The sequence below is a fragment of the Podarcis tiliguerta genome, assembly GCF_965153285.1.
Source record: "Podarcis tiliguerta genome assembly, chromosome: 9".
NCBI lineage: Eukaryota > Metazoa > Chordata > Lepidosauria > Squamata > Lacertidae > Podarcis > Podarcis tiliguerta.
In genome coordinates, this window is record NC_139542.1 from 75,633,657 (window position 1) to 75,660,289 (window position 26,633).

At 49.8% G+C, this 26,633-nt stretch overlaps 2 protein-coding genes across 20 annotated transcripts in view; one reads left to right on the top strand and one right to left on the bottom strand.

The window, feature by feature from the left end:
* Window positions 1-26,633, top strand: part of HMG20A (high mobility group 20A) — an 848,022-nt gene that overhangs the window by 401,254 nt on the left and 420,135 nt on the right. For 5 of the 15 annotated variants that reach the window (XR_014501982.1, XR_014501985.1, XR_014501989.1 and 2 more), the window contains exons 10-11: window positions 23,601-23,661; window positions 23,761-24,058. Coding sequence is in view for 1 of the 15 variants with exons in the window: in XM_083399108.1 (XP_083255234.1) it covers window positions 23,618-23,653; window positions 23,752-24,180 (465 nt within the window). In the remaining 14 variants the exon portion in view is untranslated. Of the gene's footprint in view, window positions 1-23,600; window positions 23,662-23,751; window positions 25,265-25,779; window positions 26,526-26,633 lie in introns of those variants that run through there. The other 10 variants (XR_014501983.1, XR_014501984.1, XR_014501987.1 and 7 more) reach the window with 4 other exon arrangements.
* LINGO1 (leucine rich repeat and Ig domain containing 1) overlaps window positions 1-26,633 on the bottom strand; it is a 632,098-nt gene that overhangs the window by 72,320 nt on the left and 533,145 nt on the right. Inside the window, exon 1 of one of the 5 annotated variants that reach the window (XM_083399014.1) lies at window positions 11,166-11,346. The exons of 2 other annotated variants lie outside the window; for them this stretch is intronic. In XM_083399014.1, the coding sequence (XP_083255140.1) occupies window positions 11,166-11,171 (6 nt within the window). In that variant the 5' untranslated portion in view covers window positions 11,172-11,346. Of the gene's footprint in view, window positions 1-10,377; window positions 10,686-10,706; window positions 10,780-11,165; window positions 11,347-26,633 lie in introns of those variants that run through there. 2 more of the 5 variants (XM_083399018.1, XM_083399017.1) reach the window with 2 other exon arrangements.

The following is a 26,633-nucleotide window of genomic DNA, read 5'->3' on the forward strand; positions in this document are numbered from 1 at the left end:
TCCACAGACATTGGTCCACCCACCTCTGATGCACCAATTCAGATAGCCACGCTGGCTTGCTCTCACCCTTTCTTGAAGGTATTTAGCTTTTGTTCATATGCCTGCATTATTTCTATTCCCCCCCCCCCCACTGCACCTTGCAATTTTAGGCCTCCTCTTTCCATTCGGCTTTCCCTCTCCATTTTCTTTCTCCATTTCTTCCCTCTTGCTTCAGCACAACATTTCTCATCTCCATTTCACTGCGTCTTCCTTTCCCTTCCACTATCAAATCACTTGCAAGAGCAAGTGCAGCCACCTCCTGACAGGCAGACTCCCTCCCTGCTGTGCAGGACAGCGGCCAGTAAGTCCCTCGCCAGGAAGCCCATGGAGCAAAGGCGAGAGAGAGGTCAGTCGGTGGGGTGTGTGAGATGAGCGCTTGCCTGGATGGAGGGATGTGAGGATGAAGACACTGCCCCATTGAGAAGGTGTTGCTGCCATTGCTGCTGCTGACCCAGATCCACATCTGCTGCCCCCCGGGCACCCCTGGAGGCAGCTGCCTCCAACAGCCTCATGGACCTGGTTGTGGGCTTCTCATCACGGGCATGCCTGGCCACTCTGAAAACAGGGTGCAGGACTAGAGAGGGGCCTTTGGCCTGAGTCACCTGGGCTCTTACGTTTTTATGAAGCTGACATAGATCTCTAAATCTTTCAGGTGCCACCTCGCTCTTTGCTGGCACTCTCCAAACTCCTGACAGGAGCAGCAGCAAATCCCTGTCAGATGGTAGTAAGTGAAATGAAAGTGTAATGATACACCAATTTCTATGTTGTCAAATGAGGTGCGGCTCTGAGGTTAATATGCAGGGGTTAGCGGAGAAAACTTCCAAAAGCCATGAACTAACGTGGTCAAAACTGAAGTGTGTGTACCATTGACCTTGCAGATCATGTCATGCGGTAGTAACTGGAAGTGCCACCAAATAAATTACATTATAGATACAGATGTTCTCATCAATGGCCAGGACATCTGAGAAGAAGATGTGAGAATGACTTATACTGCTTTCTTGTTGCTTGAGGTTAATGGAGTTGTATTTATGCATACCAGCATTGGCATATCTGCAGATTTGACATCGCTGCTGCCATTTTTTAGAGGCTCCTATGATTTTAATTTACTTTGTTAAACCTCTGCACTTTTTCTGCAGATCTTTACAGCGTCTAGTTTATTGTTTCATGTTTAACCTGTTACTGAAAGAGTTATTGAAATGGGTTGTTTGATATTTCTTTTGCTATGAGTTACTGCTTATTACCTAGTTGCTGTTCTATTCTTAAGCTGCCTTGGGTGCAAATTCTCCTGCAGAGAAGAAAGGGATACAAACTGAATCAGGATGCTCAATGGCTACCAGCCTTGCTGGCTCTGCTCCCCTTTCTCTGTCAGGCATTCAGGCCCCAGAAGACCAGATGCTGGGACTCAATACGTGACGCAAGCACCACTGTGGGGCTTCCCGTGGGCATCCAGGTGGGTGAAAACCAGTGTGGTGTAGTGGTTAGAGTGTCGGACTAGGACATGGGAGACCTGGGTTCAAATCCCTACTTGGCCGTGAAGCTCCCTGGGTGAACTTGGGCCAGTCACAGCCGCTCAGCCCGACCTACCTCACAGGGTTGCTGAGAGCATGAAACAGGGGAAGGGAGAACCTTGAGCTCTGTGGAGATAAAGCAGGATAGAAATGGTGGGAGGGGGTAAAGTAAGAAAGAACGTCCTTATGACACAAACACATGTTTTTACACCCTGGTCTGGTTTGGATGTCTTGACAAATAAAAAAGCCAGGTAAAGGTGTGTGCTGGGGAGGGGCTTGGCTGGGGAGGGGAGGGGGGCGGATGTGGCCTAGGAGGAGTTTCAAGGGCCAAATAGAAAGATCGGGGTGTGGTGTCACATTTGGTCCTCAGGCATCAGGCTCACCAGCCCTGACATAGTGTGTTATACTCTCCCCAGAAACAATCCCCTCCCCGGCAATCCCAATGTTTCTGAACCACCCCCCCCCCCCCCGAAGTGAGGCTATAGGAACCTGGGAAGCTGTCTTATACTGAGTCAGGCCTTTGATGCATCTAGCTCCATACTGTCTGCACAGGCTGGCAGTGGCCCTCCAGGGTTCCAGAATAGGTTCTGCCCTAGCCCTACCTGGAGATGCCCATGGGAAGGGAACCTGGAACCATTCTGCATGCTAAGTAGGTGCTCTACCTCTGAGCTACAGCCCTACAGCAATCAGTATTGATATGCAAACAGCATGCAAATCTGTGCCATACCTAGTGATGCCCCTGTAGGGTTGATGTGGCTTCAACCCTGCCCAAGGGAGAAGAGACAAGCAGGTGGCTGTTGCTTTGCATCCTCTGCAAAGACAGGTCAGGAAGGATGAAGCTGACAGACGTCCAAGTCAGATTCATTCCTCACTATTGCATAAAGATGAAGTGAATCTGCTGGCATCGCTTATTCTGGAAAGGAGGCAGCCCAGGATGTGGGCCTGTGCACAAAGGCCAAAAAAGGGGTGACTTGTGGACCATCAGATCTGTAAACCTTTCTCTGGAGCCAACTGCTTTTGACACTTCCCACCAAGATAAAGACATACCTCTAAACAGAGAGATTTCAAAAGCAAGACACCCTCTTTTCTAGACAGTTTTTAAATATATATATATATACTGCAGAATATGTGGGCTATTTTGAGCTGCTCAATACTTTTTTCCTGATGAAATTTTATGTATGACTCCAAAGCTGGCATACTTCTATTCCAACATTATAAGAGCATGATGAAAAGAAGCCTAGGACATTTCTGATGTGAGATCTGCTGAATGTGAAGAGGGCTGAACACTGGAAAGGGCAAAAGACTGGAGAAAAGAACAACTGATGATCAAATGCTGTTAAAGGCATGGGAGCAAGGGCCAGGAAAATAGTTGGCAACCCTAGCCAGGAAATAGCCCTTCACATACAAGCCCCACTGTTTTTCACAGGGTCAGAATAGTAGATCCAGTCCATCAAGACCCTGACTGTTAGGGCAGCTGCATTACCCAGCGGCTTGGGTGCTGTTCTGCCAATCCTCGAGTCTCTGGGATTTCACATGTGCATCCCTGAACATTCTGGAGAAGAAGGAAAGTGAGGCTAGAGAGAATAAAATAAAAAAATATTTCTTTGGAAGTTGCAAAACAGGAGGGCCTAAGTTATCCTGCCCCACTCTGTAGCGATGAGAGGTATCATCTCTCTTTCTCTCTCTGCAAACTATTCCTGAGTTATTTCTCCATTTACAGGCATTTTCTGTGGAGCTGATGACCATACTCCCAACTGGAAATTGGCGTGTGGAGATGTTTGGCTGTATAGAAGAAGTGGTGGTGGAGAGTGGGGGGGGAGGGAGGATATACACGCCAAGATTTCTGCCTGCACAACAGTCTGGGAGAAAAAGAAATGCTTCCTACCACCACCGTTACCATCTGAGCCAATGGTCCCCAAATCATTTGGGGCCACCACCACTCTGGTTCCATCACTCATCCCCACAGCCCCCTGGCCTGCTCTACAAAAAGCATTATTGAGAATAGAAGTTTGCACAATCTACAAAGGAAGAAAACAGCACAGTGAAATTCAAAACAGGAACAATTAATTGCACATTTATCCAGCCGAAACTAGTGTAATTTGTTAAACAAAACTGATGAGCTTGATCCAGGGATACCAGCTTTTCAAAGCCCGATAGCCATTTACACCGCCGGTGCCCGCTGCTGACCCCTTGCCTCTTAGCCCTAAGTAATCCCATAGCCTGTGGAAACCACTGATCTAAACCCAGGATGGTCCTGAAGCTGCAAACCTTGTCTGCTCCATTTTTGCCCCCTCTCCCAACTTGGGAAAAGGATTTGTAATTGATGCATTCTGTATGCTGTGTTTTGGGATTATACAGTCAATTAGATGATCTTTCATTATTACTACCAGACATTTGCAGTGACACCAGAGTGGTTCAGAGTGAAAAGGCAGACAGGGCTCCTGAGCCTAGAACAGTTGTGCAGGAGGAAGAATTTTGGCTGGGATATCTCATCCCACCACAGCGCTGGGGTGGCAAAAGCTATCATGAGCCAAAACTCCTTCCTACATGACATTCATGACAAAATTCCTATCCTCCCAAAGCATGTGCTCATAAAATTCTTACTCATTCTCAAAGGTTTTACAAATGTGGGTTGGGGGTGATGAATTGGATTGAGAATAGGCTTTTGACCCTCACCATTTTGCCCCTGGGGCGTGATCTGAAGGAAAGCAAGGTCGCACCTTCACTGAAGGGAACGTGGCCTAAATCTGCTTAACACCAGGATCCTACACAGCTCTGCTTGTTTCCCTAAAATGCCCTCAAAATGTTTTGGAGCACATTTCCCATCAGCTCCAGTAAGTGCAGCCAAGGGGCATGGGTGATGTAGCCCAATACAGCTTGAGGGCACTGGACTGGAGAAGGATACAGGACCATCTGCTTGGGGGGGACGACCTCAGGCCCATCGGCCCAATGCAGCCCCCACTCAATGGAGAGCTCAGATGGCAGAGCACGAGACTCAATCTTGGGGGCTTGGGTTCGATTCCCATGTTGGACAAAAGATTCCAGCATTGCAGGAAGCAGGACTAGGTGGCCCTCCTGGTCCCTTCCAACTCCATGATTCTATGAAATCCTCTCCATCTTGCCTGGGGGGGCTCTTGCCCCGGGCACGCCAATGGCCACCTTAGTTTGGCTGGCTGGAATATGTATTGAAGCTCTGGAAATTCTTTTGGCTCACCCAGACAGAGGAAAGAGAGGGATGTGAGACCGTGTGTAGGAACTAGCCTACCATGTGGAGGCAATTATTACATGTGTTGCTCCTCCCCCTTTTACCTTGGCCCCACCCACTGCTGGCATGCAGCCCCTGGAAAGTTCCCCACAAGGATTGGCAGCCCTTAGGCTGAAAAGGTCCCCCCACCATTCTGGATCTACTTTGACACCAGAGTAGGCCAAGAGCAGTCCACCAAAGCCCCCAAATCACATCTCTCCATCCTAGCTGAAAGCCTAGTAACTGAAAATGCCCCTGACTGAACTTGGATCTTTCTGCACGCAAAGCCCAGAGCAACAGGAGATGGAAAGAGAACAGAAACATCTGCTCTGGCTATTCTTCTTCTTCTTCTTCTTCTTCTTCTTCTTCTTCTTCTTCTTCTTCTTCTTCTTCTTGTTTGCTATTTCAAAGCCCAGGGCTAGAGGCAAAATTGCTCCTTCTGGTAATAAAACCCACAACTGCTTAGAGAAAGAAGAGTGGGTTGCTATCTGGGATCAGGGCCACCACTTTCAAACCACTTCAAGACTACTTCCAAAAAGGCATCACGGGAGATGTCTCTGAAGGAGCTGTATTAGCTTGCATGGGGGGGGGTGTATGTGTGATGCTCTATGCAGTAATCTAATGGATTGTATGTTCATTTTCCACTCTCATCTAGGGAAGGAAGAGGAAGGACCACAGTTTGATGGCACACTTTTGGCAGGCTGAGCTGGGAAGGGCCTTCAGACAGGAGGTTCTCCTCGGCTGTGCTGAAAGTATCCAAGTGATGGACTGTGTCTAGGGAAAGTGGTAGGATCTACATTTATTGATTATGGAGTTTTGCCCCACGGAAAAATATTTGCATCAAAGCTCCCTCCCCCCATGTTTTCTTTAATTAGGTAGATACTGTTTCAGCAAGAATTGGATAGCAGGTGGGATGCCTGATCAGCACTGGGCACTTCCCTAAAAACACAGCACACAGCAAATTTGCTGTTCCTGTCACATACAAACTGAACTGAATGAGAAGAAGCCCTGGAGCTCTGAGAGAAACTCAGAAGCAGATTTTTGCTTGGGTTGGGGCTGCCCAAGGTGTTTTGCTGCCTGAGGAAAAGTGCAAGGTGGCACCATGACCTTCCCACATATAGAAACTGACCGCACTGGCAAGTGAATCTCATTTTAATATTGGTAACGGGACTGCAACGTCCACCGACCTCCATCGCTCCTGCAGGCAGCAGGCTAGCTATTGGATTGAGGGACAGGACATGAATCTCCCTGCTTGGTCCTCTAGGAGAAGGATGGAGCCAGAGCACTTAGGAGGCACAGCCAGGGGGCTGCCTTCACTTTCCCCATCACCTGATACCTGAGATGCTGATCTCACCCTGCCTCAGAGCAGAGCCATACATAGGCAGATTGTTCCAGTGCATGGCTCGTGGGGTGCAAGAGGCAGCTGGCTCTGCCATTCTGCATCTGGTTCCAGTTGGTGGACCTCAGGAAAACATAAGAAGAGCCAGGTTGGGTCAGACCAAAGGCCTTGCATGCCCAGCATTCTGTTCTCACAACGGCCAACCAGATATGCACCTATGGGAAGTCCACAGGTAGCGAATGAGTGCAATAGCCCTCTTCCACCCTGTGCTCTCCAGCAACTGGTATTCAGGGACACAATGCCTCTGTTCATGGGGGTAGCATGCAGCCATCACAACCAGCAATAACTGCTGAACTGTACTGAGCCAAAGAAAGCCAAGTAATACATCTGTTGACACTGAATCAATTAGCTTTAGGCCAACCACGGCTGAGAACTATGAGAATCATTTACTGTATTCTTATGGAACAGCAATTGACAGCAGCACAATGAAGCCTAAAGTCCCATTTTTAAGATGGGGAACACTGAGGCTCATAAAGCAGGCACAGAAGTGCAACCTATGTATGAACAAAATATCATTCCTGACGCTAGCTGTGTATGTCTACTACTCACAAGCTTCACTTTTCATGGTTACCATGGTTCAGCTGTTGGGAGTCAGAAGACCTCACCAGCCTATTGCAAATTATGCAAGAATCTGCCAGTAGATCTTGTTCTTCCTTCAGCCCAGGAAGATCAGCAATAGCAGGCATTGTATCTGTCTATCATCCTTCTAATTGAGCAACCCTTGCTAAGCATCCAAAAATCACTGAGGTTCCCCAGAGCAGCCTTTCCCCAACCTTGTGCCCTCCAGATGCTGTGCACTACAACCCCTATCAGCTCTGGCTAGCACGGCCAGTAGGGACATAGGAGGAAACTGCTAGGGGCCGAGGGGGTCTTCACCCCTCTAATAAAATATTTGAGGGCCCCCCCAAAAGTTGACGCATGCACTGCATCATGTGATCCATTATGTGGGGCGGAGCTTACCCTGCCCACCCCCCATATTTTATTCAAGTTGTCACCCCTGGTTAAGGATGGTGGAAGATGTAGGCAAAACAAATTCTGGAAGGCACCAAGTTGTGGGAGGCTATCCCAAAGGCCGTCTGAAAAGTCCTGGTATGCCATGCAGTAGAATTTAAATTGTTGAAATGCAATGGTATATTGTGGCCGCATAATGCAATGCCATTCAGTATACTCTGCAGCATAACCTGCAATAACAGCTAGTATTTTTGACAGGCAACAGCTTGTGAGTTGTCATATTTGAAGCCTGCCAAAATCAACAGTCTAAATAGTGCCCCAAGTTTCCACATTCAAAGAACAAATTCAAGGGGGCCTTCAGCATTTTTCTTTCAAAAGAAGCCTGGTGAATTCTGGAGAAAAAAAATGGTGGGTATTCATTTCTGCTCCACCAGGAGGTTCTTGGTTCATGTTCTACCTCTTTCATAAGCTCATTATACTCATTGGTGGCCCTAGGCAATCCGCTTTCCCTTTGCCTCAGTCACCCCATCTGCAGTATGGGAACAATAATACTTACCTCCTGCCTTATACAACTGTTGTAGGTGAAGTGCTCTGGACACTCAAAAGTACTATATGAGAAACATGGGCACTGAGCTAACAACAGTTAAGCACTTTTAAATGTTATTTATTTCAATTTAAATATGTGCTCTCTCACCCATTTCATTCAGCAGTTGGTAGTTGCTGGATTGTATCCTACGTTGGTGCAGGCATCATAGCAATATCATTAATATCATTTTCTGTGCATTTTCAGCTGTTTTCACCACTTCTTCATGTCCTGGGGTCTCCAGGTTACTCTCCTGCATGTCCTAATCCAGCCTTCCCCAACTGGGTGAGGTTGACCTCTTAATCCAATGGAGTTTTTTCACTCCCAGAGAAACCTCTTATCCTCAGGCCAACATGCCAGACTGGCCCACTCGTACGAGGAGTTGCCTGAGTCTTTTGCACAGATGTGCACCAGTTGCTGACATACACACACACAAACACACCTTGTGTGTCAATGTGGCACATTTTCATTTGTCTGTCAGTTTCTTTGTCCAGAGGTCAAGCAATCTCCTACAGATGAATACCTTTGAGTTGAGCTAACTCTGGTGATGGGGACTTGGCAAGCTTTCAAAACACACAGAGCCCTTCTTCAAACCATTGCCTTCTTTAAATCTCTGATGTATGTAGATCCAGAGTGGCTGGAGCAACTCAGTCAGATGCGCACCATATAAATAACAGAATTATGATTAAAATTATTACTTGGAAGCTCAGAGGCAGAGCACAAATTTTGCAAGCAGAAAAAGTCCCAGATCCAGGCATCCCTAACAGAAAGGGATCTCAGGTACCCGGGCTGAGAAGGGCCTCTGTTGAAGTCTCCAGAAGCCACTGCCAGGCCAAACAGCCAACAATGCACAATGAGCACAATGTACCATGAGCTAACTCATCAGCTTTTAAGGCTCATGTACTGGTAGGCATCTTCCGTTTCTAGATGTCCCATTCTTAGTACCAGAACATGGCCTGGAATGCCAGAAATACAAGTAGTGCCACTGGGCATGCGCAAAGTCACTAAGCCACTGCAATCAGCCCACAGACAGCAGAGAGTGTCGGGGTCAGATAGCCAAGGGGCACAGCACATCCTTTGCTCATAGAAGGTCCCAAGTTCTATGCCTCAACATCTACAGTCCAGGGGACCAAGCGATAAAATATCTCTTAAGTCTGAGATTCTGGAGATCCCAGCCAATCAGAGCCCACAGCACTGGGCTAGGTGGGTGAACAGTCTAATCTGCCATATGGCGGCTTCCTAAATGTGATTCCTAGGCAGCTTAAAATCTCTGCACTGCACTTTGCTTTTGCTCTCCCAGGCTGCAACTGTTATGGTTTACATTTTTGATTATTTGGTTTCTTCCTTGTTTGTTATATTTGTACTTAACTAAATCAATAAGAAGGAAAGGGGAGGGGGGACTAGGCACCTGCTTTGATAGTAACCTGGCTTTTAACTGCCTCCTTATAGTTTAGGACACCCAGGTAAACAATAACCTTAAACCCAGCTGGCTGCTGGCCTGGACACTGAGGGGAACTTTGCTTCCGCCGACCCTCCCAGTTACATCCAGCAGAGGGTCACCAATGTTCGATTCCCAGCTCTCTGCCCAGGGGCCAAAGGGCCCATCAGGGCAACCCTGAACAGGCCCAGCCATTGACCCTGATGCCAGGGGAACCCTGTGCAGCCTGTTTCTCAACCCCATCTAAGTACCTGCCCCTCCCCCTGCTTCACACACTTCCTCCCGAAGGCGATAAGGGGGTTCCGTGGGGTCCAGCTAAAGATGTGGGGGCAATGGCTGTGCAAGTGATGCAACTCTCCTCACATGGAGACCTAAGGCTGGGGCAGCTGGTGTGGCCACAGGGAAAGCCAGTGAGTGATTTTGTCGAGGGGTGGGGAGGTGGGGAGAAGGAAGGAAGGAAGGAAGGCATTGTCAAAAAACCAAAAAACAAAAGCCTCCAGCTCTGAGGCATCATCATCCAAGAAAACATTGTGCCTTGGCTGCTTGGGGGGGGGGGGGAGGCTCTCTCGACTCATCCTCTTGCAACGCAACACATTCCTGCACTCGAAAAGGACTGACCCCCAACGACACCCTTTTCTTCTAGACCCCTTGTTTGGTGCGCAAACACATCCAGAGAGACAGAAAGAGAACTGACAGGTCTCCTCTGATAACAGATCTGCCCTGAAGCACCCAGTCCCTATCCCTTTCTACAAGGCAGTCACACACACAACCATCGTACATCGGGACAAAAGAGAAAGGGACATGCATTGCATAAGAAAAGGCGACCCAGAAACGCTCACCTGGGACAAAAGACCCAGAGATGATGCAGAAAGGAAAGGCAACACCTCAACCCCCACGCCGTCCATTGCAGGATCCACCCAGAGAGATCTCTCATTTTTTTACCATTTAAAACCCTCCTCCTTCCTTAGTCCAAAAATAATGCCACATAGGACCATTGTACACCCGAACATCGATTCAAGCAACACATAGACAGCCCCACATCTGTTAACACGAACACACACCTGGCAAAGGTAAAGGGAGAAAAAGGCATCGCTAGACAATAAACACACCCAGATGTCACTCCCAAGGAACGCAGCTTATCCTGCATGTACCCCCCCCAACCCCCCCCCAACTATTCTCCTGGTGCATTTATAAAACCAGCCAGTGCTTACTAACCTCAGAGCAAATTCACCCAAAGCCAGCAGGCTCCATAGGGCAAACCCCAAAGACCCAGGAAAGGGGGGGGGTGATGGTGGGCTAATACTGCCTTGTTAACAGCTAGGAGTACCGAGGCTGCATGCTAGGAGGCTGGCTGTGGACGGACTGGTGCAGACTGCCCCTCCAACATCAGCTCCCAGAGCAGACCCCTCAAGCTCACAGCTGAACCCCAAATCTGGTGCACCCCCTTCCCAATCGAGGCAGGAGCAGCCCACCCGGTTCAGTCAAGCTGGGGGGTGGGGAACAAAACAAAGCCCTAAATCGCGGGAAAGGCAGGCAACCATTACCCCGAGAATCTCAAAAGAGCCAGGAACCCGAAATCTCCACAGCCCCCCGCCCTAATTCTGAAAAGGATAAATACACACACATCTAGAGCGGAGTTCTGAACGGGCAAAGGGGGATCTCTCCGCCCCCCGCCCCCGCACCTCTAGCAAGCTCTCCATCGCCACAGCATCGAATCTGGAGCACTGTGTAAAAAGGCAGCAAATTAGAAGCCCCCCCCTCTCCTCCCTCCTATTAAACCTGGCTCGGGTTCTCCGGCACCAAACCAGGCGACCCCCGCCCGCCCCACTACCTATTACAGCGGAGAAGCACAATCCCCGGAGCCGCAAATTATGCCTTGACAACCCCCCCCCTTCAAAGATCAAAATCCGGACCAAGTCATCCCTCACCTTCGCCCCCGCCCCGCCCGGACCCCCCCTCTCGTTTCACCAGCCTCCCCCCTCCGGTCCCCCGGCGCCCCTCACCTGCATCTTTCATGCTGGCCGCCCGACTCCCTCGCCAAGAAATGGCATCGCCCGCTTCGCCCTCGAGCGCCGCCCGCCTGCCCAGCGCACCAGCCGCGCTGGCTCTCCGGCCGTCCTCGCTCCGCGCCCGGCTCCACTCGGGACTCGGCGGCGCCTCGCCCTCTTCCCGGCACGACGGGGCCACCGCCCGGCCCCTCCCGCAGGCCAGCGGCGGGTCTCGCGGCGCTCCCGGCACGGCAACGGCGGCTCCTCAGGGCGCCTGGCGAAGGGCAGGTGCGACGGCGCGCGGCCCGGGAAGAGCGGAGGCAGCCGACGGGAAGCGGCGCGCGTGGCCCCGTCGACGCGCAAGCGGGCGGCGCGCTGCGCTGGGACGGTCGCCGCTTGGAAACGGGAGGGAGGGACGCGCGGGGAGGGCGGAGGGAGGGGAGCCACCGATCAATGGGGCCGCCTCCTTCCTGACTGCAGGGAGGGGGCCAGTTATGCTAATCGCCGCCGGAACAATCCAGGTGCGCGAGGAAGGGGAGGGGGGTCCCTGGATGCGATGGGGGGGGACCTCAAAGGCAAAGCAGGAGGGAGCCAAGCGCGGAATCCATTCTCCGCTCGCTCGCCCGCTTTTTCCGCCGCCCTCCCTGTAATGATCTACAAAGCCCGGAGCAAGCGAGGCGGAAGGTAGAAAGCCAAGAGAGCGGCGGGAGGGGCAGGTTGATCCTGGGTGTGGAGATCTCTCTCTCCGTCTCTCACAGATGGGAAGCCCAGAGATCTCAGAAAGAGAGCGGGGGGAGGGTCTTCTTCTTAGGCGGAGATCTGCCTAAGGAAACGGTGGAGAGAGAAGGGAGCGAAGACGAGCCTGCTGGATCAGGCCAGCATCCTGCTCTCACAGTGGCCAATCAGATGCCCCCGTGGAAACCCACAAGCAGGACCTGAGCACAAGCGCCCCCCCCCCTGAAGTTTCCAGCAACTGGCATTCACAAGCGTTGCTTCCTCTGACCACGGAGGCAGAGCAGAGCCATTGTGCTTGGTAGCCACGGAAATCCTTCTCCATGAATTGGTCCAGTCCTCTGTGAAAGCCATCCAGGTTGGTGGCCATCACTGCCTCTTGTGGAAGCGAGCTCCATAGTTCAACCGTGTGCTCTGTTAAGAAGTAAGCTTGTTAATTCTCTACAAGTCATCAGCTCTTCTCTGTTGTGAGAAGAGAGAGGAGGAGGGGGAGTCCCAGATTCCTCCCCCTCTGGCTGCACACCCTTGTTCTTCAGTGATGTTGGAGGGGTCCAAGACCAGCATGAGTGTTTATGTTGGGTTGTCTCCCCCCTTCCACAGAAAGGTGTGTGCAACCTTATTCAGAGTTTTGACACCCCTGAAATTCTAGATCTTCCCCTGCAGCAGCCCTTTGTAACCCCCCAAGCGGAGTGCACACACATGGGTGCGCGCACACAAGGCAGCACAGTTTGCAGGGCATTCAGAACACATCCCTGATTGGGCAGTGGGGAACTGAAATCAGCTAGACAAATGTTGGAGATCCTACTGGGAGAGGCCTCGGTGTCTCCTGCAAAGTGGTCCTTAATGATCAAGGGTGATTTGGATGCAATTGCTCAATTATGAGAAACAGCAATTGGGATAATTGGGAAATGGGGGCAGGAATCAAGTTCTAACTCATGGCCAATGTTTTCCATCCACCTAATAAGAAATCCAAACTAAATATTTGCTTTGTAAATGGGATAAGGTGAAGTTCTTGGAATGGGCACATGGAGTTCAGCTTTTGTTACGAGAACTGCAGCTGATCCCCAGGTCCAATGGAAGTGCCTGGATGAGCTGTTGTCAGCAGAGACATGGGAAATGTCTAATTTGGACAACAGCCGTCCCAATCTGGAACTCTCCAGATGCTTTTGACTACAACTGCCATCACGCTCAATGCTGTGTAAATGTGCTGCCTGGGGTTGAGTCCACAAACATCTAGAGGGCACCAGGTTGGGGAAGGATGTCATGCAGGATGGAGGCAAAAAATAGGAACATAGGAAGCTGCCTAATATCACCTTAAGGTATTTGTCCACCTAGAGATGTCTACTTTGACTGGCAGCTGTTCTCTGGGGTCTCCTGCAGAGAATGCTTTTTTCATCACCTGCTACCTAACCCTACAATAGAAACGGCAGAGATTGAACATGGGACCTTCTGCATGCCAAGCAGCTGCACTACCACTCAGCTATGGCCCTTCCTTTAAGCTGCTTGTTCACCCAGCCCAGAATCATCTGCTCTGAATGCCAGCAGCTCTTCAGTCTCTGACAGGCAAGTTTAACTGCCTGACCAGTTTAACTGGAAATGCCAAGGGTTACCTCTGGGGTGTTCTGCAAAGTGTGTCTCCCCACCACCACCCTCTTTCTCTCTCACATGCAATAATTTAATGATCTGTTAATCCCGTATGGTTGGCATGAGGGGACAAGAAGCATTTTACTCCACATTCATTGCAAAAAGGAACATGGCATTCTCAGCACCACTTTATGGCCATGTGCTGGCTGCTTAAAATATAAGGCATGGCTGTGGGCTCCTTGTCTGCTTGCCATGTAGATTTCTCTCTGCCACAGCCAACAAAGACCTCCCCCACCCCCTGGTTGTCTGCAGAGCAGGTGGCTCTAGACCAATGAAGCTGTCTCCATGCAGTCTGGATCTGCAGCCGGTGTGGGGTTCATCTTAAGAGCTGAGGCTGCCTTACCCTGAGGACCAAACTGGAGGAGGGATGTTGATCGTGTTGTTAGCCTATGTGTGTGTTTAAATAAATAGCAAGCTTGGGATGTGGGCTGGCTAGATTGGAAGATACCCAGTCAAGATTGGAATCTCTGGCCACTAGCTGGGATGCTCAGAGGCAGCGATGCTTCTGAAGACCAGCTGCTGGAAACCACAGGAGGCGAGGGGGCTCTTGTGCTTGAGTCCTGCTTGAGGGTTTCCCATTGGCGAATGGTTGGCCAGTGGGAGAACAGGAAGCTGGATGGGGTGGACCGTTGCCTGATCCAGCAGACTCTTCTTATGAACCCTGGTGTGGGGGCAAAGGGTCTGCAACCGTCTGCCCCTCCTGCAGTCCCAATCTGGCTCAGACACCCCCCAGGGCCTGCTATTGGAAATATATATTGCTCAGGTCTTGCTTGCAGGCTTCCTACAGGTTGTCCACTGTGAGAACACGCAGCACAATGAGAACAGGATGTTGGACTAGATGGGTCTTTTCTTCTCCGAAGGTGGCCCAACTGAAAAAGAAGGATGTTGACTAATGTATCTCTCCCTTAGTTGTCCCTACTTTATCTTAACTGATTATTTCATTCAATAGAAGTGATTTGCCAAATGAAAGCTCTCTAATAGTTCAGAAGGAATGTGCATTCTTTTCATTCTGTGACATTAAAGTACTGAAACCAAAAGGATTTTGAGGACAGACAGGTCCTCAGTTTGCTGTCATATTACTTCATTTTTGCTCTCCTTGCTTAGGACTGGCCCCTGAAGTTTTAGTTCAGGGGTGACAAAATTGTGGTCCTCCAGGTGTTCTTAGACACCAGTGCCAGTAGGATCACAGATCTGGAGAATCACAAATCCCCCTGCCCTCCTTTACCTGATCCATGGTCTGAGTAAACGAAACAAAGCTTCCATCCCTGTTCAAAAGCTGAGTTCAGAGAGTCTTCTTTCTAGTTCTTGTTACTGGATCCCATAGTGGGAGGAGAGTCAGCATGGCACCTTCAGGTGATGGAGGGTCACAACCTGCATCATCCCTGACTGCTGGCCCTGCTGGATGGGGGAGTCCTACCTCATCTGGACAGCACCATGTTGATTTAGCATCATGTGACTTATGGATGTGAATTGTAGTGACCCGTGTTATTATTATTATTATTATCTAAAAACATAATCAAAAACATCAAACATTAAAAAACAGGGCTGCCTTTAGCTGTCACTGAAAAGTAGTGTTGTTCTTTATCTCTTTGACATCTGGTGGGAGGGCGTTCCACAGGGAGGGTGCCATTGCTGGGAAGGCCCTCTGCCTTGTTCTCTGTAACTTCACTTCTTGCAGTGAGGGAACTGCCAGAAGACCTTCACAGGAGGACCTCAGGGTCCGGGCTGAACAAGGAGGTGGAGACACTCCTACAGGTATACTGGGCCGGGACAGTTTAGGGCTTTAAAGCACCAACACTTTGAATTGTGATTGGAAACACACTGGGAGCCAATGAAGATCCTTTAGGACCTGTGTTATATGGTCCTGTGGCCACTCCCAGGCTATTGATCCCTGGCATGCAACCAGTCCGATAAGCAGTAATGAGTCTCTGTCAGCTTCACGTACGTTTATTTACAAAGGACAAAACATCTACAGCAAAACTTCCTGCCCTCTCTCGGCAAAGGAGTTGCTCAGTCTGACTCAGAATCCCTCCCCCAACAGGAAGGACCCCGGAACTGTGCCTTTCTCCTCCTCCCCTTCTGCAAGTCTCTGAGCCTCTCCAATCTCCTGGCATGGGGACTGAAAAGCTGGTCTTCCCCCTTCCCCCCCTCAGTGGACCCTGTCTCTCACTTACCTGCTGGCAGGCCACCTTCGCCCTGAGAGCTAACAGTGACTTGCTTGGGAAGGAGGGACAGACAGCTGTCTAAACTCAGACAGACAGCTCTCAGCTGAAGAGTCGGCTCCTTGCTCAATGTCTGAGGCTGACCCTTTTGCTGCTCCCTGGGGGGTCACGTTCCTGACACCCAGTCACCAGTTTAGCTGCTGTATTCTGGATTAGTTGCAGTTTCCGTGTCACCTTCAAAGGTAGCCGTATATAGAGCGCATTGCAGGAGTCCAAGCGGGAGATCACCAGAGCATATACCACTCTGGTGAGACAGTCCGTGGGCAGGGAGGGTCTCAGTCTGTTTACCAGGTGGAGCGACAAGGGAGAACTATCTCAGTGCCTTGGGGGTGGGGAACCAGAATGTTGAAGTGCCTTCCAGGCTAATGTCCCCTATCTTGGAATTCATCCGTGTGCGTGCGCACATGTTGTGAAGGGGAAGCAGGGAGTTTCAGCTCCTCTTTCTCCATGCACCTTGTTGACGTCTGGCTTCCCATCCATCAGCACTGCCTGCTGGCTTCCAACAGAGGGCACCAGTGTGGCATGCACAGAGCCCTTGGTGTCTGGGCTGACACCGCAGGAGAATCATCCAGGGATGAGAAAGCGGGAATGAGCCTTCCTTGAAGACTCCCAATAGCGTTGTTTCGCCTTGGAGCTGCCTGCCCACCTGCCCCGTCCTGAGGACAGGTTGGAGGAGAAGAGCATTGGCAGCATCCTGCAGAAACAGTCATGTTGGGTAGATGTCCCTGAGAAGCAGGAAAGGTGGAAGGCAAGGGGTGTGTGGCTCTTGCTCAATGGACAGGAGCGATTGAAATGGGTGCCCATGGCTAAGTCTCCGCCTCACCTTTTTCTTGTCCTATGTGCAGAGCCTTCACACATAAACATGAATCAGATTTTGGAGATCCATCTCTCACATCAGGCCCAGCACATAAGAAGCCTGCTGCTGGATCCAGCCAAGAGTCTGTCCTGTTCCTCACAGTGGCCAACTGGACACTTCCAGGAAGACCACAACCAGGACATGATTGCACCAGCCCCCCCCCCCGTTGGCTCCCAGCAGCTGCAGTTCAGAGGTAGACTGCCTCTAAATCTGGAGGTTCCATATAGCTGTATCATGAATAATAACTTCGCACAGATCCATTCTCCTGACCAGTTTGCCTTCTTTTATAACTCCCCTGCAGTTTGCCTTAATCTCAGTGGTTGTGCTGGCTGACTCCGAAGAGGAGTCTTCTACCACGTCTGGGAGTTTCGAAAGCTTTACTAATGAAATTGCTAGTGTCCCAACCTTGTTGTTGTTGTTGTTTAGTCGTTCAGTCGTGTCCGACTCTTCGTGACCCCATGGACCAGAGCACGCCAGGCACTTCTGTCTTCCACTGCCACCCGCAGTTTGGTCAGATTCATGTTTGTAGCTTCGAGAACACTGTCTAACCATCTCGTCCTCTGTCGTCCTCTTCTCCTTGTGCCCTCCATCTTTCCCAACATCAGGGTCTTTTCCAGTGAGTCTTCTCTTCTCATGAGGTGGCCAAAGTATTGGAGCCTCAGCTGTCCCAACCTAGCACTGCAGTTACAAAGAGGTCATCCACACAGCTCCCCTTTCTCCTCCCCCTCTCAACAACAGCTCCATGGGATTCCTTAAATTGGGAGGGGACACATCCCCATTTCCCTAGCTGAGCCAGTGGCACCTATCTTGAGAGCCACGGACTCCCTGATTTCCCTGCTAGTCTCTCCGTGAACCTTGTTTACGAACACACAGCCGGTGCTCATGCACTCCCAGTCTTTTGTCTTGCTTTTCGCAATGCAATCTGTGAAGTGGCTTTCCATTAATTTATTGATCTCTCAAAGATCAAGTCTCTAACCTTTGTGATTCCAAATATGTGTTTGGCAGCTTACAAGGCAGTCAGGGGCAGGGTCTGTGGTCCTCCTCCTCCTGGACTCTTAACTACCATCAGGCCCAGACAGGATGACCAATGGTTAGGGACATAGGAGCCAACTCCTAGGGGCTGAGGTTCCTTCGACCCCACCAATAAAATATTTGAGGGGGCTGGACCCCCCCCCCCAGTTGATGACATTGCAATTCAAATGGTGTGTGCGTGCCATATCATGTGATCAATTATGCAGGGCGGGACTTACCTGGGCCCTCCCCCAATATTTTATTTATATCTGGGCACCACAAGGAGATGGACAAGCTGAAAGGCATGCAGAGGAGGGTGATAAAGGAAACTGAGTCTTGTGAGGAACGCTTGAAGAAGATGGGTATGTCTAGCCTGTAGCAGAAGACTGGGAGGAGATATGAGAGCCATCTTCAAATATCTCAAGGGCCGTCACATGGTAGAGGGAACCAGCTTGTTTCTTCTACTCTGGAGGTAGGACTCAAACCCATGGCTTCAAATTACAAGGAAGGAGATTCTGACTCCACATCAGGAATAACTTTCTGATGGAAAGAGCTGTTTGACAGTGGAATGGACTTCCTTGGATGGTGGCATTTTCTCTTTCACTGGAGGTTCTTAAGCAGAGGTTTGATTGCCATCTATCATGGATCTTTAGCTGAAATTTATGCATTGCGAGGGGCTGGACCAAATGGCCCTTGGGTTCCCTTCCAACTTCACAATTCTATAATTCTACCATTATTATTTGTTAAATTTATTAGATACTATTTTGCCGCAGGGAACTCAAAGAGACTTTACAAAAAAATGTGGTGGTGGTGGGGAACCACCAAGATGGCCTCATACATTCATTAAAACCAACATTGTACAATTCAGCAGGAGGCAAGAATGAGATGGGCTGCCCGTGATTGGCTCTCTGGAGGTCACCCTTGCTGTCTTCTGCCCCAGCTGCCCTAATGCACCCCCTTTGGACTCACACTTACCATTCATGACAGTGAAACCCCCATAGGGCTCTGGTTCCTAGGGGGCTTCGTAGCTGAGGAGGGATTAGAACCCAGATCTCACAAGCCCTAGTCTGATCCTCCAACTTGCCTTGCGCATATAGCATGGGCTTAGGAAAGTAATCACAAAGCAATAAGAGCTTTGTGGGCTTGCCCCCCCCCCAACTCCTCTCCTCAGCTATTCTGCAGGTGTGAGTCATCTTTGTGTGCAAAAGTGTGAGGTGCCCACACGTGCATTTGTCCCCAGCCCCAACTGGCAAACGGCCCCTGGTGGGCTGGCCAATGTGGAGTGTGGCCCTGAGGCCAAAGTTAGTCAGCCCTGCTCTAAAGCCACAGACTTGGATCCTAGTGGCTCTTCTGCTCAGATTGAGTCTTGCTTCTCTCCCTCCTCTCTCTGCAGTGCATGCAGTTCCCAGAAACTGGATCCTTGGAGCTGGGGAACTCTAACGCTGCCTGAAAGGCAAACTGTTTGGGGTGTTGTTGGGGGGAGAAAACCCCCTATGCATGCAAATGCACCCTCTGCCCATGCAAGAGTGCTTTAGGGCCTGATATTTCAAGTGCATTGTTTTGAGATGTTTACAGAACAGACAGCATCTCAATATTTTAATAAACAAACCCATTTGACACTTGAAACGTGTATTTTTAAGATGCACCTTACTTCCGTAACTGAAAGTTGTTTTCAACTGTTTTCGATATTGTGTTTTAATGTTGTATTTTAATGTCGTAACCCTCTCTACGACCTTAGGCAACCCGAGAACAGCAATGATTTGCTTGTGGGGTATTTATACCATTTTTGGTTTTGTTTTTTTAAAAAACCCTCAAGTCATTGCTTGCTTCCGCCCATGGGCTCAGCTGCTCACTGACCAGAAGCAGGAAGCTCCGCTTCCTGGGCCTGTGCTGTCCTCAGCTTCTCAATGGGCCAGGCCACCATCCACTTTCGGAGGCCTCAAGGCTCCTCTCTCACTGTCTCTCCAGACATATCCTTGGCACTTTAAAATCATTAATAGTAACAGCAACACTTCAGAGGAGGCGGGGGGGGGGGAGGTGACTTGGTGTCTCGGTAAGTATAATGAAGGGAAGTGGGCGTTGGGGGGGGGGAGAGAAGGGGGAAAGGACAGCAAGATGCCAAAGCATCTGTGTGTATTTGTCATTTGGAAACATATGGGAGAGAGTGGGAGGGAGGAAGGGGGCTTGCGTGAAGGGGGGCAGGGAAATGAGGTGGGCAGGGAAGTGTTGCAGATGGGGAGGGGGACATAGTTAGGTAAAATTTCCTTTTATACTGACGAAGGACCACATGAAAGAGAAAAAATAGAATTCCAAAACAGGGGAAGAAAATTGCTATTCTAGGACGTTTCCAAGATCACAGGGTTGATTCCTTTCCTGTAAGTGACATTTACTATCACTTCAGCTGAACAGATTTTTGCACCCGGTGATAAAAAGATCAAAGACAAGATGCCAGATTGATGCACCTGCACAGTCCTGCTGTCTCCAAAATCAATGGAAAGTTTTCTTTCTTCTTCAGTTTTTTTTTTAAAGCCTAAAGCAAATCTCACCAACAGACAACCCTGGGCAATTGTATAGGGTGCCGTTGCAGAAGGAGGAGCACTTTAGCTGCTTGGTTGTACATAGGTGTGGCAGATCTGGGTGCTCAGCTGCAGGGAAGAAGCGTAGTTCAGTGGCCAAGCACATGCTTGGCATGCAGAAGGACCCAGGTTCAATCCCCAACATCTCCAGGTAGGCCTGGGGCAAACGCTCTGAAATTCTGCAGAGCTGCTGCCAGTGTAGGCTGGACAATATTGACTTAGGATGCAGCAATGATGCGAACCAGTTGAAGGCAGCTTCCCTGTGTTCTTCTGCAAAGTGTCTAGGGCTGCATTCTTATGCATACTTAACCTGAGCCACATGGAATCCAACGGAGCTTCAGTTTGAACAGGTGTCAAATTGGGTTGTATCAGGAACTTGACCCCCCAGAGCGCAGCAGAAGAGTTGGCCTCAGAAATTGAGCTAAGTGAGCAAGGGGCCGACTCTGCAGCTGAGACCTGCTTGTCAGAGTTTAGAGAGGGCAGCCTGGCCCCCCTCCTTCCCAGGGAAGAAGCTGTTAGCTCCTATGGAGAGGAAGAGTTGAAAGTCAGCCTGAGCGTTGCCAGGCAACCATCAGATAAGCCAGAGTCTGAGGCTGTGTCTTCGGGGAGTGGGGAGGAGACAGGCCAGCTGTTCAGTCCCCGTATGAGGAAACTGGAGAAGCTCAGAGAACAACGGAAGGGAAGGAGAAGAAAGGCAGGATTTTGGTGTTCTTCCTGTTGGGGGAGGGATGATGAGTCAGACTAAGCAACTACTGTTAATGAGAGCAGGTGGGAGGGCCGTGCTCTGGGTGTGCTTTTTCTTGTAAATAAACTTACATAAAACTGAAAGAGAGTCGTTGCTGCTTATCAGGCTGCTTGCCTGCCAGAGATTGTTATAGGCTGTAAGACTTTGTGGTGGTTGTCACAAAGGACCTTTGTCTGCTGGCCCCACCAAGCCCAAAATGGAAGGCAGTTCATGTTTGGATCTCAGACCAAAAGTCAACTTGTCCTGTGGAGGAACTTCTGCCCTTGATATTATGCAAATAACCTAATGCAAATCATGTGTCAGCTTGCTTAAATTGACTCTGCAGAATCTCTAACCCTTTTCCTGCTCAAGAAAGCAGTGTGAGGGTTGAAGGCAGGAAGGAGGATTAGGTCAAGAAAGGATGGATGAAGCTTATGGTGGTGATGGTGGGTGGAAGATGGAGTGAGAGATAGGCATAAGACCAGAAGAATCTGTAGGATAAGAGTGGAGGGAACGAGGCAGTCCTGGGGGGCAGTTAGGGCAGGGCTCTGGAGCAAGCATCCTGGGCCCTCTCAGCTAAATGAGAGAGAACTCCCCCCCCCCAAAAAAGTGTAGCAAAGCTGGTATGCCAGATGTTGAAGGAAACAGAGCAATCAATGTTACATGGTAATGTATCTAAAGTGTGTGCACTATGGAAATGTGGTGTAGTGGTTAGAGTGTTGCAACTGGGATTTGGGAAAACATAACAGCATGGGAAGAGCCTGCTGGATCAGGCCAATGGCCCACCTAGTCCAGCATCCTGCTCTCCCGGAGGCCTGTGGAAACCAGCAATCAAGGCCTAATCACAAGAGTCCTCTTCTATCCTGTGGCTTCCAGCAAGTGGTATTCGGAACCATTATTGCCTCCAGCTGTGGAGGGCAGAGCATACCCATTATGACCAGCAGCCATCGAGAGCCCTCTCCTCCTCTGTGGGTTTGTCTAATCCTCTTTTAAAGCCATCTAGCTTGGTGGCCAGCACTGCCAGCCAGGTTAGCCACTCCTGATCCAAAGAGAGCCCATCCCATGAGACCACTGAGGCCAGAGTTCAAAATTACCAGACTTCACTGCCTTCTGCAGATGATGCTGGCATGTTTACAGGCAAACGGAGTGGCTTTTCCCAACATGGTGCCCGGGTCTTTCAAATTTCAGCAGCACCCTGTGGGAGGTCAAAATTCAGTGTCCCTGTCTCTCGCCTTCCACTCTGCTCCGTTCACTACGTCATCGAGGTGACGCCCTGCAGCACCCCAAGACTCTGCACCCACTATGGTGGAAGTGATGGTCCTGCCCTAAATCCACCCCTGGTGCCAGGGATAATGGGAGCTGTAGTCCAAAAAAAATTGCTGCCAGGGCACTGCCACATGAAAACTGGAATTGGTTAGGCATAGAGCTCAGGACACCTCTGATGAGTAGAGAAATCTGACAAGGGCAACTTCAACACACTTAAGATATTTTCACACCAGCTAGACATCTGAAATCTCATAATAGTAGTCCTAGGTCCCAGCTGGTTGTGACTCATTCCAGCAGCCTCACAAAGAGAGATGAACAACAGCAGAAAAGGGCTCTTTAACTCAGTGGCAAGGACTCAGATTATTGCAACCAGCCCTCTCCATGCAGGGGAATGAAACATTGGGGATTGGGAGTTTGTTTTCCCTCTCCCTTCACAAATCTGAATCAGCGCCAAGCATATGCAAGCCAACAGAGCAAACTGGTCACTTCATACATTGCCTAACCAATTGGCACAATCCCAAATGGTGTCCTGGAATGTGCACAAATTGGCAGTGTAAATGAGGTGCTTCATCCATGCATATTGAGACTGGTAATATAGGAACACAGGAAGCTGCCTTATAGCAAGTTAAGCCCATTGGTCCAGCTCATTACTGTCCACTCTGATGGTCAGCTGCTCTCCAGGGTTTCAGACAGGGAGTCTTTTCAGGATGAACCAGGAAATGCTGGGGATTGAACCTGCGGCCTTCTGCATGCTCTACCGCTGAGCTACAGCCCTTCTTCTAATTATATTAAATCCCTCCATTGAGTCTGTATTCTCCAACATTACTCAACTGCATTGATGGGCAGGATATGAAATTAATTGCCAGATTATCTCGCCCTAGAATTATAGAGTTGGAAGGGATCCTGAAGGTCATCTCATCCAACCCCCTGCACGGCAGGCATCTCAGCATGTGGTCCCCCATCCAGTTTGAAACCAGACCAGACCTTGCTTGGCTTTGCAAACATGCTAGCAGTCTTATTGCTGCACCACTACGAGAGGGTTGTACACATTCTCTGTTTGCCTCACATTAATCCCACCATGGACATTAGCATAGTCGTTGTTGCCCACACCAGGGACACAAGAAAATACCAATCACCAGCACCTTGAGGACTAGTAACCCTTCTTAAGCTGAAAGCTCAGGTGCTCAGAACTCTGCACTGAGTCCTGAAGTTGCACAGATGTGCAACTGGAGAAGATAAAGAGCCCTAGATCAATATTGTTGCTAGGTTCCAGGTCTGTTAGACATGGCCGTCCTAACAGGGGTCAGCCCTTCCCATGAGATGCCAGCAGGACAGGGAGCTTTGCCTAAATGGAAGGAAATATTATCTGTGCCTCCGCATGCTCCTTTGTAGTACCGCTCCCGTGGAGGCTGCCCTGAGAGCTTGCAGGGCAGCAGATGAAGAAGGAGCCAAAAGGGTTTTCTTGTGTGTGTGTTTCTTTGTGGCTGATTAGCTGCTCTCCCTGTGCAAAGGTCAGAGGGGGCAGGGTTTCTGTTGAGGCAGGTGATTAGCTGTGGGAGGAGCTTATCAGAGCTTGCAGGGCAGTGGTTTGATCCATCTTTTAGATTTAGGGGAGCTAGTCTCAAACGTTTGTTGGGGGAGACCTAGGTTTTTTTGGGGGGGAGTTATTTGTCCTGTCTTCACGCTTTTTATGATGGAGGACCGCTGTAGCCACCCCCAACGACACGTTCTCAAGATGGAGGGGGAGGGAACAGCTGCAGTCGCCTGCGGTTCCTGCGCAATGTTTGCCATCTTGCCAAAGGTTGCAGGCAGCTTTACCTGCAGCAATTGCATGTTGATTGCCCTCTTAGAAGACAAAGTCCAGCAACTGGAGGAACGTGTAGCTATGCTCCAAAGAATTAGAGAGCTGGAGCTCTTCTTGGAAGCAACAGAGCACACCGTCTCCACCAAGGAGGAGACAGGGGACACCCATGAGAAGGAGGCTAGTTCACAAACACAGGTGCCAGATACATGGAGAAACGTGACTCAAAGAAGTAGGAGGCCCAGGGTTCGCTCTGATTGTTTAGAAATACACAATCGCTTTGAGGTCCTCTCCTATAGCATGGAAGACGAAGAACAGACTCCATTTGAGGATCTCTCCCTCATTACAGTCGATCAGGTATATGAAGACGAGCAGCAAAGTCAGTCCTCAGGGAATGTGCAGGCGACCTTGGAACGGACAGCTCACGGAAGAACCCCAACCAAACCTAAGAGGAGGCGTGTAGTGGTGATAGGGGATTCCCTACTGAGGGGAACAGAAGCAGTGATCTGTGGGCCTGACAAGATGTCTCGGGAAGTGTGCTGTCTCCCCGGGGCTAAGATCCAAGATGTAACTGAACGACTGCAAGGAATCATAAAACCCACTGACAAATACCCCTTCCTCTTGGTTCATGTGGGAACCAATGACACTGCAAGCAATAGCTTCCAGAAGATCAAAAGAGACTACGAGGCTCTGGGCAGGAAATTGAAGCAATTAAATGCACAAATTGTCATCTCATCTGTCCTCCCAGTTGAACGACGTGGCCCAGGGAGAGAGGGAAAAATAGTGGAAGTGAACAGCTGGCTTCGCAAATGGTGTAAACAGGAACGGTTTGGATTCTTAGATCACGGACTGCAGTTTCTTGAAGATGGACTTCTGGCAAGCGATGGGCTGCACCTCACAATGGTTGGGAGGAATGTTTTTGCCAAAAATCTCAGAAACCTCATCAGGAGGGCTTTAAACTGACTAATGTGGGGGAGGGAGACAGTGCTCCTGAAGGTAGGAGTCTATCAATTGATGAAGATGATCATCCAAATGTCATAGACCAAATGGAGCAAACAGCATGCAGACCTAGTGGTGGGAGGAAAAAACCCTTAAATAAGAGACACGGGGGAATGATTAATGGACTTCAATGTCTGTACACTAATGCGCAAAGCATGGGAAATAAACAAGATGAGCTTGAGCTCTTGGTACAGCAAACTAAATATGACATAATAGGCATCACTGAAACCTGGTGGGATAAGTCCCACGATTGGAATGTAATAATGGAGGAATACAATCTACCGTATTTTTCGCTCCATTGGACACACCGGACCATAGGATGCACCGGACCATAGGAGGGGGAGAACAGGGAAAATTTTTTTTCTTGTTCTCCCCTTCTAAAACAAGGTGCGTTCAAGGTACATTCACCCAGGCTTGTGGGGCTGGTGTGGGGGGGAGTGCTGCTTTCCCCCACCGCCAGCCTCAAAGATCCCTGAAGCCTTTGGAGCGCAGCGCCCGCTGCCCTGGAGAGGCTGTGCACGCAGCCGTCCCCAAGCTGGAACAGTGAGACGGAGCCCTCTGTCTCGCTGTTCCGGCTTGGGAACAGCCTTGCTAGCTTCTGCAGGACAGCGGGGTGAAGGCACCCCGCTGCCCTGGAGAGGCTGCGCGTGCAGCCATCCCCAAGCTAGAACAGCGAGATGGAGTGCTCCGCAGTGCTCCGTCTCCCTGTTCTGGCTTTGGGCTTAGCGGCGCAGCCTGCATTCGCTCTATAGGACGCACACACATTTCGAATTCAGAACGAAAAATACGGTATTTCAGAGAAACAGACCAGACAAGAAAGGAGGAGGAGTGGCATTATATGTCAGGGATGTGTATACCTGTGAAGAGATCCAAGATTTAGAACCTCAAAGCCAAAGTGACAGCATTTGGGTCAAAATTAAGGGAGAGAAGAATAACAGTGACCTCATTGTGGGAGTTTACTATAGATCCCCAAGCCAAACGGAGGACATAGATGATGCCTTCCTGGAACAGATGGCCAAGTATGCAAAGGGAAGGGAGATAGTAGTAATGGGGGACTTCAATTACCCGGATATTTGTTGGATGTCAAACTCAGCCAAGAGCATAAGGTCAAATAGATTCCTCACTGGCCTTGCAGACAACTTCATTGTCCAGAAAGTGGGAGAAGCAACAAGAGGAACCGCCATTTTAGATCTGGTCCTAACCAATGTTGATGACCTGGTTAGTGGGGTAGAAGTGGAAGGATCATTAGGCGCGAGTGATCATGCTCTTCTGAAGTTTACTATACAGCGGAAAGGAGCAGCCAAGCATACTAGGACTCAATTTCTTGACTTTAAGAAAGCCGACTTCATAAAACTTAGGGAAGTGCTGGGTGAGATCCCATGGACAGTAATACTAAAAGGAAAGGGAGTTCATGATGGCTGGGAGTTTGTTAAGAGGGAGATAGTAAAAGCACAACTTCAGGCAATACCAATGAGATGGAAACATGGAAGGTGCCTAAAGAAGCCAGGGTGGCTATCTAAAGAACTTTTAACTGAGTTAAGATTTAAAAAGGATGTATGTCCAAAAAATGGAAAAGCGGGGAAACCACCAAAGAGGAATTCAAACAAATAGCCAGCACGTGTAGACACAAAGTCAGAAAAGCTAAAGCACAG